This window comes from Rhinopithecus roxellana, chromosome 5 (assembly GCF_007565055.1).
Source record: "Rhinopithecus roxellana isolate Shanxi Qingling chromosome 5, ASM756505v1, whole genome shotgun sequence".
NCBI classification, from domain to species: Eukaryota; Metazoa; Chordata; class Mammalia; order Primates; family Cercopithecidae; genus Rhinopithecus; species Rhinopithecus roxellana.
In genome coordinates, this window is record NC_044553.1 from 9118922 (window position 1) to 9136692 (window position 17771).

The 17771-nt window shown below is 36.9% G+C and overlaps 1 protein-coding gene across 1 annotated transcript in view; it reads left to right on the top strand.

The window, feature by feature from the left end:
* Positions 1-16854, top strand: part of STYX (serine/threonine/tyrosine interacting protein) — a 51717-nt gene extending 34863 nt beyond the window's left edge. Inside the window, exons 9-11 of the mRNA XM_010372070.2 lie at positions 398-470; positions 10668-10761; positions 12875-16854. Of these exons, the coding sequence (XP_010370372.1) occupies positions 398-470; positions 10668-10761; positions 12875-12948 (241 nt within the window). The 3' untranslated portion in view covers positions 12949-16854. The remainder of the gene's footprint in view (positions 1-397; positions 471-10667; positions 10762-12874) is intronic.
* The last annotated feature ends 917 nt before the right edge of the window (positions 16855-17771 follow it).

A 17771-nucleotide genomic window follows, 5' to 3' on the forward strand; every position in this document is an offset into this window, starting at 1 on the left:
GCTAATTTTTAAGTTTTTTGTAGAGATGGGGTCTGACTACATTGCCCAGGCTGGTCTCAAAGTCCTGGCTTCAAGCAGTCCTCCTGTGTTGGCCTCCCAAAGGATTGGGGTTACAGGCATGAGCCACTGCATCTGGCCACTTTACACTTATCTCCTATTCATAGTACTTTCCCAAGGTAGGTGTTATTAGACTCTTCATTTTACCAGTGGACAAAATAGAACTTAGAGAAGTTGAGCAAGCTGCCATAAGCATATAGCTGGTGAGCAAAGGAATTATATTTAATCTCATCATGCTTTTTCCATTACAACTCATTACCCGTCTCTAATACTAAGTTGTATGATTATGATTTAATTCATTAAATAATGCTGTCACATTAATATTCTTTTCTGTTTTCAGAGATGCTTTTGCTTATGTTCAAGAAAGAAGATTTTGTATTAATCCTAATGCTGGATTTGTCCATCAACTTCAGGTAACTTCTCTTTTCTTCCTCTTTAAGGTAGTTGGAAAGTAAGATATAAAATCCTCTGTACATGTAATGTAGGTGTACAATTTACTTTGTAAATACTTAAAATTGCCATAATCTGACTATTTTGATCTTTTATTCAAGTTTATATCTCTATTTATAAGAATTTTCTTGGCTGGGTGTGGTGGCTCATACCTGTCTGTAATCCCAGCACTGTGGGAAAACAAGGCGTTTGGATCACTTGAAGCCAGAAGTATGAGATCAGCCTGGGCCACAAAATGATACCCAATCTCTAAAAAATAAAAAATAAACAAAAATTAGCCAGTCGTGGTGGTGCATGGTTGTGGTCCCAGCTACTCAAGAGGCTAAGAAGGGAGGATTGCTTGAGCCCAGGAGTTTGAGGCTACAGTGAACAGTGATTGTGCCATTGCACTCCAGCCTGGCCTACAGAGTGAGACCCCATCCCTAAAAAATTTTTTTAAAAGTTTTTTTCTTAAAAGCTGGCATTACCAAGAAAAAAAGGTTAAAGACACATTATCAAATCTAAGGTAAAATAATGACTGTTAGAAATGTTTTTGATTTTTTTTCTTCATTTTGATCACACAGAGCATAAGACAGTTTTGATTCTAAGTATACTAACTGTAACAGCTTTTTCCATTACATGTTTATCTTTTCCATGTTGTTTCATATTTTGTTGATGCCTGGCAGATGCACTGAAGAAGACAATAAATCTGTGAATTAATCTGATTAGACCAGGTTATTCAGTTTATTCCAAGAGGCCAAATCATAGGCTGCAGAATGTGCTCTAGCTGATTACATCCAGTTATGTAGGAATAAAGCTCATGTTTCAACATCAAGAATATTTATTACAAAATATATTGTTGTAGTTACCAAGCTTTAATTTTTATTTTAATATTTACTTTTAATTTTTACTACATTCAAAAGAGAAACAGTGTCATCTGTGTTCAACCTGTTCATGTAAAATGTTTGTCTTCTAACTTTATAAGTTTCTTTACCTTTTACCATGTTGTAGAGAACATTCTTGTTTTTTTCATTTTTTAAAATTATTTTTTAAGCTTTTCTTTTTTTTGTGGATACATAGTGGGTATATACATGGGTGCATTAGATATTTTGACACAGGCATGCAATGTGTAATAATCACATCATGGAAAAATAGTATCCATCCCCTCAATCATTTATCCTTTGTGTTACAAACAATCCAATTATACTCTTACTTGTTTTTAAATGTGTAAAAACATTCTTTTTTAAAATTAATTTTTGTATTTGAAAGAGCAGTATATGCATATGTTTAAGAAAATGGTTCTGGCACAGTGGCTCACGCCTGTAATCCCAGAACTTTGGGAGGCCGAGGTGAGTGGATCACCTGAGGTCAGGAGTTTCAAGACCAGCCTGGCCAACATGGGGAAACCCCATCTCTACTAAAACTGCAAAATTAGCTGGGCGTGATAATGCATTCCTGTAATCCCAGCTACTCAGGAGGCTGAGGCAGGAGAATCACTTGAACCTGGGAGGCGGAGGTTGTGGTGAGCCGAGATCACGCCATTGCATTCCAGCCTGGGCAACAAGAACGAAACTCCGTGTCAAAAAAAAAAAAAAAAGAATATTGGAAAGATCCTGATAGGTGTATCTGTGTGAATATACCTGTAAGGTAACTGAAGTGGAATTGGTGGGTTCCAGTGCATCTGAAATTTGATAGATGTTTCCAGATTGTCTCCAAAAAAGATGAAATAATATAAACTTATACCACCAGAAAACAAGGAGTGCCTATTTCCTCCTACCCTAATTAACATCAGTAGCCAAAAATGATTTTTTTTTTCTTTTTTTTTTTTCTTTTTTTGAGATGGAGTCTTGCTCTGTCACCCAGGCTGGAGTGCAATGGTGCCATCTCGGTTCGTTATAACAAATTCTGGTGTGTCCTTTAGAGGTCTGAAGTTTTCTTTTTTAAAGTGCTAGTTCTAGTTTTTGAACTGTTAATATGGTGACTTGAGTTACTGGATCACATTAGATTAGATTTCCTAATATTGAATCATCCTTTTGGTCCAGCAATGGATCCCACTTGGCTATGATACACTGTTTTCTTAATGTATTGCTTGATTGTATTTGCTAATCTTTTTTTTTTTTTCAGGATTTTGGAATCAGTTAAATAGTAAATTGGTTTGTCTTTTTTTTTTTTTCTATACTATCCTTTTCTGGTTTTACTGTCTCTATCAGTGTTCTCATTTTTTAATGGAAACTTTCCGTTTCTCTTTGTGCCATGGATCAATTTAAATTAGATTGGAGTTACTTGTCTCTTAATGCATTAGTATATGGCACCCGTGAAATATCTGACCATAATGTTTTATCTAATTCAGTTATTCATTATTTCATTCATTCATATATTTTGACAGTAGACCAATTCTCAGACAACATTCTTCATTCGGTGTATCGGTTTGGTTTTCTTTTCTTTCTTTTTTTTTCTTTTTTTTTTTTTTTGTTTTTTTGTTTTTTTGAGGTAGAGTCTTGTGCTCTGTTGCCCAGGCTGGACTGCAGTGGTGCAATCTCAGCTCGCTGCAACCTCCGCCTCCTGGGTTCAAGTGATTCTGCTGCCTCAGCCTCCAGAATAGCTGGGATTACAGGCGCCTGCCACCATGCCTGGCTAATTTTTGTGTTTTTATTAGAGACGAGGTTTCACCGTATTGGCCAGGCTGGTCTCAAACTCCTGACCTCAGGTGATCCGCCCACCTTGGCCTGGTTTGATTTTCTGATACCCCTCAGGTCACTTTGGAAGTATTTATGATACTCTGTGTAATCATCGATTTCATAAGAGTTCTACATAGAGTTACGGAAAATAGTATCTTGTACTTTAGTATCTTTTGGTTCTATTATTTTTTTTCTTCTTCTGGTTAGTCCATGCCATTTTTCTGTATTCTAATTTCTGCTTGCTTGGTACTTTGCTTTAGTGTTGTTTGCTGCTGTGGTTGTGAATTTCCTGAATTGAAAACTTGGTTTCTTTTTATTCTTTAAAAAATTCAAGGCCACTAATTATCCTGTTTGCATTGTGTTACTCGCATGCTGCAGATTCTCATCGGCATTATTTTTATTGTTATAGCTTGATAGTCTGTGATTTCAGTTTTGTTTTTTTTTTAAATCTAATGTATGTTTAGATTTTTTTTTAATTGTATAGGTGACTGGGTTTCAAAATTTTTAATTTTGTTCATATTTAGTTTTATTGTAATCAGAGAATGTTTTTTAGTACATTGTTTTTGATGTTTTCTTTGTGGTTTAATATGTAGTTGTTGTCATGAATTTTATGGGCATTTGAAAAGAAGATGTATTCTGTTTTCAGGGGATAAAGTTAAATGTGTTTGTCCACTTGATCTGTCTTGGGCTGAAATCAGTGAACTGGAATCTATTACTGTATTTTTATTTTTTCCTTATTTTTATGTTTACTTTTTCTTTCCGCTTTTTCGGTTTTGCAAGTTTGTTTTCTGTACTTACTATTTGGTACATAAAAATTCAAGTTAGGTTTTTATTTTAGTTGTACCCTATTTAAATTTCAGGGTTTTTTGGGGGTTTTTTTGTTTGTTTTTTTTTAGACAGAGTCTTTCTCTGTTGCCCAGGCTGGAGTGCAGTGGTGCAATCTCGGCTCACTGCAACCTCTGCCTCCTGGGTTCAAGCGATTCTTCTGCCTCAGCATCCCAAGTAGCTGGGATTACAGGCGTGCGTCACCAAGCCCGGCTAATTTTTGTGTTTTTAGTAGAGACAGGGTTTCACGAAACGTGTTGGCCAGGCTGGTCTTGAACTCCTGACACGATCCGCCCACCTCGGCTTCCCAAAGTGCTGGGATTACAGGTGTAAGCCACTGCGCCCGGACAGATTTCGGTTATTTTACCTTGCAATTAACCTGGTTTAATATTGTAAATCCTACTCTTTCTGTTTGCTTGCATTTCCCTTTTGAGTTTTCCTATTCCTTTGCCTTCAGGCTTTTATTATTATTATTATTATACTTTAAGTTCTAGGGTACATGTGCATAACGTGCAGGTTTGTTACATATGTATGCTTGTGCCATGTTGGTGTGCTGCACCCATCAACTCGTCATTTACATCAGGTATAACTCCCAATGCAATCCCTCCCCCTTCCCCCTCCCCATAATAGGCCCTGGTGTGTGATGTTCCACTTCCTGAGTGCAAGTGATCTCATTGTTCAGTTCCCACCTATGAGTGAGAACATGCGGTGTTTGGTTTTCTGTTCTTGTGATAGTTTGCTGAGAATGATGGTTTCCAGCTGCATCCATGTCCCTACAAAGGACACAAACTCATCCTTTTTTATGGCTGCATAGTATTCCATGGTGTATATGTGCCACATTTTCTTAATCCAGTCTGTCACAGATGGACATTTGGGTTGATTCCAAGTCTTTGCTATTGTGAATAGTGCCACAGTGAACATACGTGTGCATGTGTCTTTATAGCAGCATGATTTATAATCCTTTGGGTATATACCCAGTAATGGGATGGCTGGGTCATATGGTACTTCTAGTTCTAGATCCTTGAGGAATCGCCATACTGTTTTCCATAATGGTTGAACTAGTTTACAGTCCCACCAACAGTGTAAAAGTGTTCCTATTTCTCCACTTCCTCTCCAGCACCTGTTGTTTCCTGACCTTTTAATGATTGCCATTCTAACTGGTGTGAGACGGTATCTCATTGTGGTTTTGATTTGCATTTCTCTGATGGCCAGTGATGACGAGCATTTTTTCATGTGTCTGTTGGCTGTATGTTTGTCTTCTTTTGAGAAATGTCTGTTCATATCCTTTGCCCACTTTTTGATGGGGTTGTTTTTTTCTTGTAAATTTGTTTGAGTTCTTCGTAGGTTCTGGTTATTAGCCCTTTGTCAGATGAGTAGATTGCAAAAATTTTCTCCAGTTCTGTAGGTTGCCTGTTCACTCTGATGGTAGTTTCTTTTGCTGTGCAGAAGCTCTTTAGTTTAATTAGATCCCATTTGTCAATTTTGGCTTTTGTTGCCGTCGCTTTTGGTGTTTTAGACATGAAGTCCTTGCCCATGCCTATGTCCTGAATGGTATTCCCTAGGTTTTCTTCTAGGGTTTTTATGGTTTTAGGTCTAACATTTAAGTCTCTAATCCATCTTGAATTAATTTTCGTATAAGGAGTAAGGAAAGGATCCAGTTTCAGCTTTCTACTTATGGCTAGCCAATTTTCCCAGCACCATTTATTAAATAGGGAATCCTTTCCCCATTTCTTGTTTTTGTTAGGTTTGTCATAGATCAGATGGCTGTAGATGTGTGGTATTATTTCTGATGGACTCTGTTCTGTTCCATTGGTCTATATCTCTGTTTTAGTACCAGTACCATGCTGTTTTGGTAACTGTAGCCTTTTGTAGTATAGTTTGAAGTCAGGTAGCGTGGTGTCTCCAGCTTTGTTCTTTTGACTTAGGATTGTCTTGGCAATGCGGGGTCGTTTTTGGTTCCATATGAACTTTAAAGCAGTTTTTTCCAATTCTGTGAAGAAACTCATTGGTAGCTTGATGGGGATGGCATTGCATCTATAAATTACCTTTCACAATATTGATTCTTCCTATCCATGAGCATGATATGTTCTTCCATTTGTTTGTGTCCTCTTTTATTTCACTGAGCAGTGGTTTGTAGTTCTCCTTGAAGAGGTCCTTTACTTCCCTTGTAAGTTGGATTCCTTGGTATTTTATTCTTTGAAGCAATTGTGAATGGAAGTTCATTCATGATTTGGCGCTCTGTTTCTAAATCACTTGATTTTAGATGCTTTTCCTCAATATAGTCTAGGATTGAGTTTTGCTATTAAATCTGGTATCATCTGTTTTCTAACAGGTGAATTTAACCCACTTTCATTTACTGAAAATGACAGGTACAATCTTATATTATTTCATATTATGCTTTCTGTTTTAAAAGGATCCTTTTTTTTAAACTTCTTTTTATAGTTTAAAAGTTTTTGATGTGTTTATGTTTGTTACATAATTTTTAAGGTTTTATTTATTTACTTTTCCTTTTTTTTTTTTTTTTTGAGATAAGTCTCACTCTACTGCCCAGGCTGGAGTACAGGGGTGTGATCTCGGCTCACTGCAACCTTTGCCTCCTGGGTTTGAGTGATTCACACCCCTCAGCCTCCCGAGTAGCTGGGATTACAGGCATATGTCACCACATCCAGCTAATTTTTGTATTTTTGGTAGAGACGGGGTTTCGCCATGTTGGTCAGGATGGTCTTGAATTGCTGAGATCATGTGATCCACCCGCCTCAGTCTCCGAAGTGCTGGGATTACAGGCGTGAGCCACAGTGCCCAGCCCTTAATCCTATATTTCAATAAGATTCAGCCAATCCTATTACCTGTCCCAGTGTCTTTATTAAACTCTTGGACTTTGAGTATTATTTTTAAGGATAGTTCATGGAAACTATATTCCCATGGAAACTATTCCTTTGTATATTGGAAAATATTTTTCTTTTGCCCTTATATTTGAATGACAGTGGCTAGATATAAAATTTTTATTTAATACTTTTTCCTAGTGATTTTGTACACAGATCTGATATTAAATATTTTTTGTTTTTTTGTTTTTTTGGAGATGGAGTCTCACTCTGTCGCCCAGGCTGGAGTGCAGTGGCGCAATAGCGGCTCACTGCAACCTCCGCCTCCCGAGTTCAAGTGATTCTCCTGCCTCAGCCTCCTGCGTAGCTGGGATTACAGGCACATGCCACCACACCCAGCTAATTTTATATTTTTAGTAGAGATGGGGTTTTACCATGTTAGCCAGGCTGGTCTCAAACTCCCGACCTCAGGTGATCTGCCCGCCTTGGCCTCCCAAAGTGTTGGTATTATAGGCATGAGCCACTGCGCCTGGCCTAAATATTGTTTTAGTAAAGTTTGAAGGCAGACCAATTTTAAGATTCCCCCCTTAGGTGAATTGATTTGTGTCAGGAGAAGGTTGTCTAGATCAGCAGTCTGCAACCTTTTTCTCACCAAGGACCAGTTTCATGGAAGACAGTTTTTCTGTAGATGGGGTGGTGGGGGAGATGGTTTCAGGACAAAACTGTTCTACCTCAGATCATCAGGCATTAGTTAAAGAGTGTGCCACCTAGATCCCCTCGCATACCATAGGGAGGGATAGGTTTACCATAGGGTTTGCACTCCTGTGAGACTGTAATGCTGCTCTTGATCTGACAGGAGGCGGTGCTCAGGTGGTAGTGCTCCCTGGAGTGCCACTCATCTCCTGCTGTGTGGCCCGGTTCCTGACAGGCGATGGACCGATTCTGGGGTCTGCAGTCTAGGGGTGGGGACCCCTCGTCTAGATGACCATAAGATGCTTTATCAAGGTGTATCCTGGTTTTTTGTGTTTTTGTTTTTTGAGAGGGGTTTTGCACTGTCACCCAGGCTACAGTGCAGTGGTGCGATCATGGTTCACTGTAGCCTTGACCTCCTGGGCTCAAGCGATCTTCCCACCCTAGCTTCCTGAGTAGCTGGGACCACGGGTACACACTACCACACCTAGCTAAGTTTTTTGTTTGTTGTTGTTGTTTGAGACGAAGTCTCACTCTGTTGCCCAAGCTGGAGTGCAATGGCGCAATCTTGGCTCACTGCAACCTCTGCCTCCTGGGTTCAAGCGATTCTTCTGCCTCAGTCTCCCGGGTTGCTGGGATTACAGGCATGTGCCACCAAACTCAGCTAATTTTTATATTTTTTGTAGAGAGACAGGGGTTCGCCATGTTGGTCAGGCTGGTCTGGAACTCCTGACCTCAGGTTATCTGCCTGCCTCGGCCTCCCAAAGTGCTGGAATTACAGGTGTGAGGCCACACACCTGGCTTAGTTTTTTAAATTATTTTTGGTAGAGATAGGGTTTTGCCATATTGTCCAGGCTGGTCTCAAACTCCTGGACTCAAGTGATCCTCCCATCTTGGCCTCACAAAGTGCTGGGATTACAGGCATGAGCCACTACATTCTGCCAGGATGTATCTTGATGATTGCTCTACATCAGTTTTTTTCTGAGTCATAGTGTGCTCTTACCACTTGCAAATTCAAGCCTTCCCTTATATCAGGAAAGTTGTCTTCTATTGTGTATTTGCCCTTTTGGTTGTTCTGTTTCTGTTTCTTTTTAGTGTATGCCTTACCCCGGTATAGTTTATGTTCCCTTTTTTCTTTGTTACTTGCTATTTTCTCTGTAATTATTTTCAGCTTTGTTCTTTTTTTTTTCCACTTGATTTTTCTCACGTTGTTTTCCATGTCCCATGCTGCATTGTTTCATTAGGTATTTATTTGGCATTGTTTTAATTAGGCACTGACAGTAAAGCAGAGAACAAAACAGACAATAATCTTTGACCTCATGAAATTTATTTAGTGGGAGAATCAGACAGCAAACAAAATGTAGTAGGTCAGAAGTAATGGATCCAAGAAAAATAAGGCCGTGTAAGGAGGGTGGGACAAGAATTGCGTTTTTAGAAGGGTGGTCAGAAATGGGCTTACTGAAAAGTGGTATTTTGAGCAGAGACCTGAAGAAATGCACATATTTGGGGGAAAGCATTTGAGGTAGAGGAATAAGTGTTAGTGGTTTGAGGTGGGAGCATAGTTCTTAGAAGGATACTCATTTCATCCTAGGGCCAGTCCTCATGACCTCATCCCAACTTAATTACCTGCCGAAGTCCCCACATTAAGTGTTTGGACTTCAACATAGGAATTTTCAGAGGAATGCAAACATTCAATCCCGTTAACTGCCATATTTTCTTTGATTAATTTGTTCATAATTTTCGTCTGCTTCATGGTATAAGTTTTATGGCATTTTCTTTATGACGTTTGGTTATACTCTTGCTTTTCTGTTTTTTTGGTTTTTTCCTTGTAAAATCTTTGAGTAAGACCTAACACTGGTTCCTTTTTGATTATTAGTCGTCTTTGAACTGGAGGTATTCGTCTTAGATCAGCTATTTACCCAAGAATAAAATTGTGGGAAAGGGGCCAGAGGAGTGGTTGGGGAAGGCAGATAGCTTGAATTTTCCCAGGTTCCTTTGGTGGCATAAATCAGTGAGTAAGAAGCAGAGCAGCTTATATCACAGGTTTATTTTGTTTAAATTGATAAACACTGATGTATGTTAGAATCACCTGGGGAATCCTTACGCAAGCCAATGAAATGAAAATCTGTGAGGGTGGGGCCTAGGTATGTAGGTTTTAAAGTGCCTCAGGTGATTCTCATGTATATCCAGGCTAGAATTGCTGATTTAGCCTTTACTTTTAGCTATCCAGGATCAACTGATGCTTGGCTACATACAACCAAGTTTCTCTTCCTCCTTACCGTACTTACAGCCTGCTGCTTGCAAAAAACGGCAGGTATACATGTTCACATTTTCCTTAATATGTCCCACCTTCTCCCATAGGCCACTCATATTTCCTGACTTTGTCATACCATGCAAGGGCTTGTTGGTTTTATTTTAGGTCACCTTTTTTAGCGAGCTATGAACTGTGCCTATTCTGGCCCACAGAGGAGTTATCTGCTATGCCTAGCTTAGTATGGTTCTATTTTTTGAAAATTTTATTGTGAAATTATAATACACATATAGAAAATGCATAAAATGTAAATAAACATCCATGTAACTATTGCCCAAGTACAGAAACAGAATGTTTACCAGGACACCAAAAGCCTTTTTCATGCCCCTTCTCAAACACAAATCTGTTTCTCCCTCCAGTAAAGGTAACCGCTCTCCTGACCTAGCTGGTAATCAATTCCTTTTCCCCTCCTTCTTCTCATTTTCAGGGTAATGGATATTTCCTAGTTTCATCCAATGTTTTCCTTGTTTTCAGAAAAGAGAAAAACAAAAATGCCTTTATTCTTATAACTGGAAGCAGAGGACTATTGAGATTGCCAATTTAGGTTTTTGGTGTTTTTTGGGTTATTTTTAAACAGATGAAGTCAGAGATCATTATAGCTAATGCCATACTGACTGCAGTTCAGCATGTAGTACCCTAGCGCAAGCTATTAGCCAGACTTGATTTATAGTTATCAGTGTTATCAGTAGTTCTGAATTTATGAGACAGGAATTTTAAACTTCCATTTATCTTCATACAATATGGCACTAGAGTTTTCAGTACAGATGAAGAATACCAAAAGTGTACATATTAATCACTATTTTGGGTATCCAAGAATGTAAATATATATTCAAGGTAATTAACTTTTTTTTTTAGGAATATGAAGCCATCTACCTAGCAAAATTAACAATACAGATGATGTCACCACTCCAGATAGAAAGGTCATTATCTGTTCATTCTGGTACCACAGGTAAGGATTTTTTTCTTTTTGGAGAAATTTGGGAAGAGAGATAATGAAAGGTGGAGAACTTGCTACAGGTTACACTGAACAATTTAAATTGTTTAGAAAACTTGTTTAACTATTGAGCTCAGATAATTCAAAAGGATTCATTTTATAATGAATAAATGTGTACTGTAATAAGCGTAAGTCTTTTAAGTAGTAGTACATCCATGTTGTAAAGATTAAAATAAGAAGAAGAATCTGGAGAAGGGACCCTAAACATGCTTAGGTGATCTTATTAAAAGTAAAGGGTGGTTAATATAGCATGTAGGGTGGCTAATGTGAGCTGTTTTTCTCTTGCCATCAATATTTCCATCCTTTCCTCCCTCTGTTGCTATTTCAGAAGTACCCTAAACCCCTTATTTTCAAAGTTAATCCAGGCATGCTCTCAAAATCTTCCTTTCCCAAGACCGTGCTACCTGTGTTTATCACCTTTGTTTCTCTCCTAATAAAGCACACAAGGTATTTTTAATTTATTTCCAGTTTTTCCTACCCTGCAGTTCACTTCAACCTTTGAACCAACAGTTATATAAGGCAGTAAGAACAGCTTATATACCTAGTTAGCACTGACCTGGAAATTGAGGATAGGTAATCTGATCCACAAGTATAGAATTCATTGCACTCTACTGCACTGCCTATAGTGAGTGATATGACTGTATATTCATCCCCAAGGCTCAACTTCCTAATTGACTGTTTTCTTTCCTTCGCCACATCTATCTAATAATTGCTTTCCACATCCTTTGGGTCTGTTTTGTCAGTATTGTTAACATTCCTTCCTTTTTTTAATAGTGACCTTAATCTAGTTCAGGTCCAGATTTGCCTCCTCTCCAAACTTTTGTTATTTGGTCTGTTCTGTACATAGTGGCCAGACTTATTCCCATGAAAGATATTTCTAATAGTGATATTTTTCCTTTGCCAAAGCCTCCTTTGGCTTCATTCCTACAAAAGTTTATAGAATGCCATAAAGTCCTCTGATTTTTCAGTTTCTTTCTCTCCTTGTTCCTCTTTATGTCTGCATTTCAGAAAACAACTACTGAGGGTTTCCTGTGTGTGTCTTTTCCCCACCTAAAATGCGTCACATTTAGTCTCCCTATTCTTGGTTCATATGTCATCTCCTCAGGAAGACATGATGATTAACGCACTCTTCCTCCAACCCGTAGTCGTTTGGAGTTCCCATAGAAGCACAGCACTTCATCTGAAACTTACTCACAGCTTCTGGGTTTAGCCTAAGGGCTAGGATATTTTTTCTCATTCAATTGTGTTGATACTATATTTTTATCTTTATTAATTTTATAGTGAAACATTCTTCATATTAGAATGTGCCCTCTGAATTAACATTATTATTACCATGATGTAAGAGTCCAATAGGGCATAAGTTTAAGGTCGTGCCATTGTTAGGCAAAAAACACAGCGGACCCTCTGCTGGTTTAACTGTTCCCTAAAGTTTTCCTCCATTGAGATTCTAATTTCTTGATTATGACTTTTGGGGATATAGAGATAGCTTTGATTCTATGTGGGAGATTTCTGTACTAGCAGATGCTGATGTGAAGAATAGATAAAAGAAAATCTCTTTATATGCTACATGCCTTCCTTTCTCCCAACCTAGACTTCCATAGCTTCAGTGGAAAAATATTTTCAGCTGCTCTTCATAACAGCCTCTATGAAAGCAAAAAGATTATCTACAAAAAATTATACAAATACAAGATTAATTTCCTAAATTTTATGCCCTAAGTCACATGTTTATGGTGCCTGAAAAACAATGAACTTGATGACGAAACATTTGTGTATTATCTCTTTAAAAGGTCTGTTTTCACACTAGTTCAAAAATTATTATTTATTTTATATGCAATATCTAAGACATACTTAATACTTGAGAAGGAAAATCTGTCATGAAGATTAAAAAGTTATAATATTTAGGTAATGTAGATAACAAAGGAGTTTACTAAATTTTGCTATAAGTTCAGTTGTGGAATTTTCACAGTGTATACATGATCACTTAATGAATAACAAAATTGTACTCGCTGTAACGTTTTAACATGAATTTATTTTAGTGCCCTTTTAATCTTCATGCAATAACTTTTAGGCAGTTTGAAGAGAACACATGAAGAAGAGGATGATTTTGGAAACATGCAAGTGGCAACTGCACAGAATGGCTGACTGAAGAGCAACATTATAAAGTGTGAATTTCTATTTGGGAAGGAGAAAATACAAGAGACAATTATAATGTAAAATGGTAAAAACATAAGTAGGTTTTTTTTCAATTACATGTTGCTTCCAGACATACTTCTCTGCAACTTGTTGAGCAACATTTTAAGATGTTGGACTTCTGCAGTAGATGGCACTGATGGTTTTACTCCTTTAAAAAAAAAACACACACACACACACACTTTACAAGTTTTATTATAAACCAAGAATTTTGGACTTGCAAAGAGGTATTATTGCAATAATGCACTTTTCATACTTGAAGTTTATTTGTATGATATAAAGTTATTACTTTAAACAAAATGCAAGTATGGGGGGATTGTTTATAAAGTTTGGGTAATTTATAACAAAAGAATTTGCTAAGGTTTGCTAAAAATTCATTTTTCTGTTCTATATATTACATTTTTAACATAATTTTACAGTTCAGTTTTATGATGGAGCCTCTTACAGAAACATTAACAAAATGCAGGAACCTGCCACATTTCTTTTTTAGTATAACTTAATAGCTTAATTACCATTTTATTTTTTATACTTCTTGTTCCATTATTAATCTTTAAATCATGACCCTAATTAGCTGTCCTTACTTTAACGTGATCTAATTATTGCTTCCTTTCTTATTACTTTCCTAATTTGTTTATTCTATATTAAAGAAAACTACAGTTTCAATGATAAAAGGAAAATGTTTTCATTTATAGTACCAAGTGCTTAAAAACAAGGATAGTGTCAGATTTTCAAGTGACTTTCCTTTTTGCATTTTTTGGCGGTGAAAGCCAAATGTTGTATTTGTTCTTTTCAGAGTTGTCCAGCCCTTTTTTCCTTTGTCCAAAATGATTCTAAATAAATTAGATTCTAAATGAATCTAATAAACCAATGTAGCACCATTTTTTTCTAAATGAAGCCCCAAAAAAGAAAAGTGCCTTGCATCGTTTTTAAAAAACTTAAATCCTCATGACCTCTAAATTAGTATGTAGAACACTGAAAAGTTCTTAACATTTTTGTGTAATTTCCTTTCTTTTTAAGCCATAAATTAGTTTAAACTGAAAGTATGAGACTGGAAGAAACATTAGTAAATATTTGGAATATAGAATGTTTACTCTTCGCTTTTATGTTGTCTTAATGATTCTGTGAGATTGTTCCGGCTCAGACAGAAGCTTTTCTTTGGGGAAGGTGATTTGTGGGAGACTCTATTGTATTTTAAATTGGCATTTTAATCCATTCTTGACATTCAGTTAGTCCATATCTGCCCTATAATTTGCTTTAGTAAAGTCACTTTATGGATTTTTGGCTATATTTTAGTTTGTGTGTATAAAAGTTCTAAGAAAACACTTTTGCTATTTTAAGTATGTAAGGGAAGAGAGGAGTGTTTTTAACTTTTTATAGTGGATGACTTTAGGGTAGCACAAACAAAACTCCTTTGTATCTAACTTTTCTCAATCCTCTCTTGAGGTGCTTTACTAATGGGAATGATTTCTCTATGTTCCCTTGGTACCAAGAGGTACTATGCAAAGTACCCTATTATACCAAGTTACTTGTTTTGCTTTCCTCTCTATGATGTGATAATACAGTAAAAGCTTTCTTATCCAGCATAGTGGGAGAGTAGAGATTAATTAAAATTGTTAATTAAGAGTTAATTCTTATTGACCCAGGTGATATTCCTCTTCTGATTTCCCTCCCCTTCCCTTCTCTTATCTTACAACTGTGAAAACAGCATATTGTTAATCTGGTTGTCATCCAGTATTCTGCTTTGTGATTAGGTCCTTTGGTGTGCAATGGTCTAGTGGGGTCAAGATTTGCATTGGGTTTTCTAAAATTCCAGTTGATAAAAGTTCCAGATAACACAGCTTTCCTGTATATAGATCACTACTGGGCAGGTCAGCAAAGATCTCTTACAGTGTAATAACAATCTGTGATACTTAATTTAGCAGAAACTCTGCTTAAAAGAATCTTCATAATAGTAAGTTTAGGTTTTAAAAACTTGTTTCATAAATATACATATATCCAATCTAGTAACCTGGCCAAAAGAACAGATTTTGTTATTGATAATTTGTAGCTGGTAATTTTCCACTTTTTCTATCCACTGTAATTTTTATGTTGTCACTAAAGTGCCTGCCCAGTACTGTATATTAGTCTCTCACAAACACTGGGAAAAGGGACTCTCATCATCTTGAGTACTCTAGAGATATAGATATATATTTTTTTTCTTTTTTTTTTTTTTTTTTTTTTTTGAGACAGAGTCTCTAATGTCACCCAGGCTGGATTGCAGTAGCGCAATCTTGGCTCACTGCAACCTCCACCTCCCCGGTTTCAAGTGATTGTCCTGCCTCATCCTCCCGAGTAGCTGGGATTACAGTCGCATGCCACCATGCCTGGCTAATTTTTGTAGTTTTAGTAGAGATGGGGTTTCACCATTTTGGCCAGGCTGGTCTCAAACTCCTGACCTCAAGTGATCCACCCACCTTGGCCTCCCAAAGTGCTGGGATTATAGGCTTGAGCCACTGCGCCCGGCTGAGTACAATATTAATGCAGACAAACCATTAAGTTTATTCTTTCATATAGGAATATTACAAGTTTGTTTTTCTTACATCTGTCTACCTAATGTTCAAGTAGTTCTGGTAGCTCTTCCTATTCTTTATTCTATTTGATTCCATTTCTGTGATTCCTTTATTACCACTGATGTTTTGTGATAGTTAACTATGATAAATTTAATCATGATTTATTTTCTAGAGTATTTAAAGTGGGAGTGATCACCCAATTCCAACATTAAAAGTGTAATCTGGGCCCATAATTTATAGTGAAATTGTTATCAAAACATAGGGAAACTGTATTACTGTTCATTTTGAAAATATGAAACTTGAGTATTGAAAGTATTCAAACCTGGAATGGCAGTATTCTAATTTCAGTTAATTGGTTCATGTTAATTTCTTACCTATTAGATGTTTAAACAGCAGTGTCCTTTGTTTACTTGTATCTACTCTATGGTGGAAATGTTAAACCATGATAGCTTTTGCTACCAGCTCAACCACTTAACTTTTAGAACAGTTGTGGGGAGATTTTATGCTTCATCTGAGTTTAGAAGTAATGTCAGAAAATGTTAAGCATGTCCGTATTAAGAAAATATAAGGTTTCTAATTGTCTTATTAATATGGTAATTCAAGTGAATTAGAAATATTTAACTGCAATCTTGAATTATAAAGTTGAGATATATATGTATCTCTCTCAAGATCTCAACTTGATGTAAAGTAAATGAGCAGTTACCTGGCGGATTTTTTTTTTAATAACTGATTTAATCCATAATCTCATAACAAACATAGCTTCACCTCAGTATTTTCTTTCTTTCTTCGTTCACCAGTGCTCCAATAAGGGAATGCTAGAAAATAGGTGAGAAGTACTGAAAGACCTTTTTTTTTTATTACTGATTAGAAAAGTAAGGTCTCTAGGGTCTTCGAATGCTGGAATTTTTTTTTTTTTTTTTTTTTTTTTGTCTTTCCCATCTGTGGCAGCTAAAACAAAAATCACTCAAAATATTCAGGTTTACATGTTAGCTCTCTCTCATAGGGAGTTGCCATACCTCACAGTTCAAAGTGTATTCTATAGATCAGTAACATTATACTGACATGTAATTGCAGTTTACTATGCAGCAAAAATGATTCAAGAAGAAAAATAACCTACAGTGTCTATATACCTTTGTATATACAATTGCTTAAGTTACTCTGCTTTTAACATTTGTACTTGGATAAAATGCTTATGTCTGTATAGGAATGTCACAGTGCAAGATGCTGCTAGCCCAGGCACAAAGTATTAAAATTATTTTGTGAAGATTGGTGGTTGTATTAAAACTGCTGTGCCATTATACCTCCAAAATATTGAAAAGCTCATTCATACTGCTGCTTATACCTCAAAACTTCTTTACTTAGATTGTTATCTACTGGGTAAAAGTAACCCAAATTTATTCCTAGTTAAGAGTGGATGAACATTGAATGTTGAGAAGCACTTTAAGAGTATACTCTAAAACACTGTGGTTACACACACAAAAAAAATTATGGTCTGTACTCCAGGCAAGCCTCAAATTCCACCTCAAGTTTATTTTTAAGGATTAGTTGAGCAAGTTTGGAGTTGGAAGTGAAGAGAATCGTGTTTAAAGGAAAGGGTAGGTCATCCATAGAACAGCTTTCAGTCATTACGGAAAAAAAAATACGTCTTGCTTTTATAGTACCATCTTCCTCCATTAGGCCTACCTGCATACTGTGCTTCATCAAATCTAAGATCACCTCACAACTACACCATTATTTTAGGCACCACTAAAAGGCAATATATGGCTAACAACAACTATGACAAACCATTGATAATATATCCAGATTTCAGATATGTTACAATGCATCTTAGTTGATGAAACAAAAATATACAAAACAGACACAGTATAAATGACAACTACTTCATTATACCTTTTCACAAGCAAACAGTGCTCAAAAATGTGAACAGCCAGACACGGTAGCCCACATATGTAATCCCAGATACTCTGGAGACTGAGGCAGAGGATCACTTGAGCCCAGGAGTTTGAGACCAGCTTGGGAAATATAGTGAGACCCCACAGAAAAAGTTAAAGCCAGGTGTTATGGCACACACCTGTAGTTCCATCTACTGGGGAAGTTGAGGCAGGAGGGATGGCTTGAACCCAGGAACTGGAGGATGCAGTGAGTTGTGATCACACCACTGGACTCCAGCCTGGGTGATGGAGTGGGACACTGTCTCTTTAAAAAATGTGGGCCAGGTACAGTGGC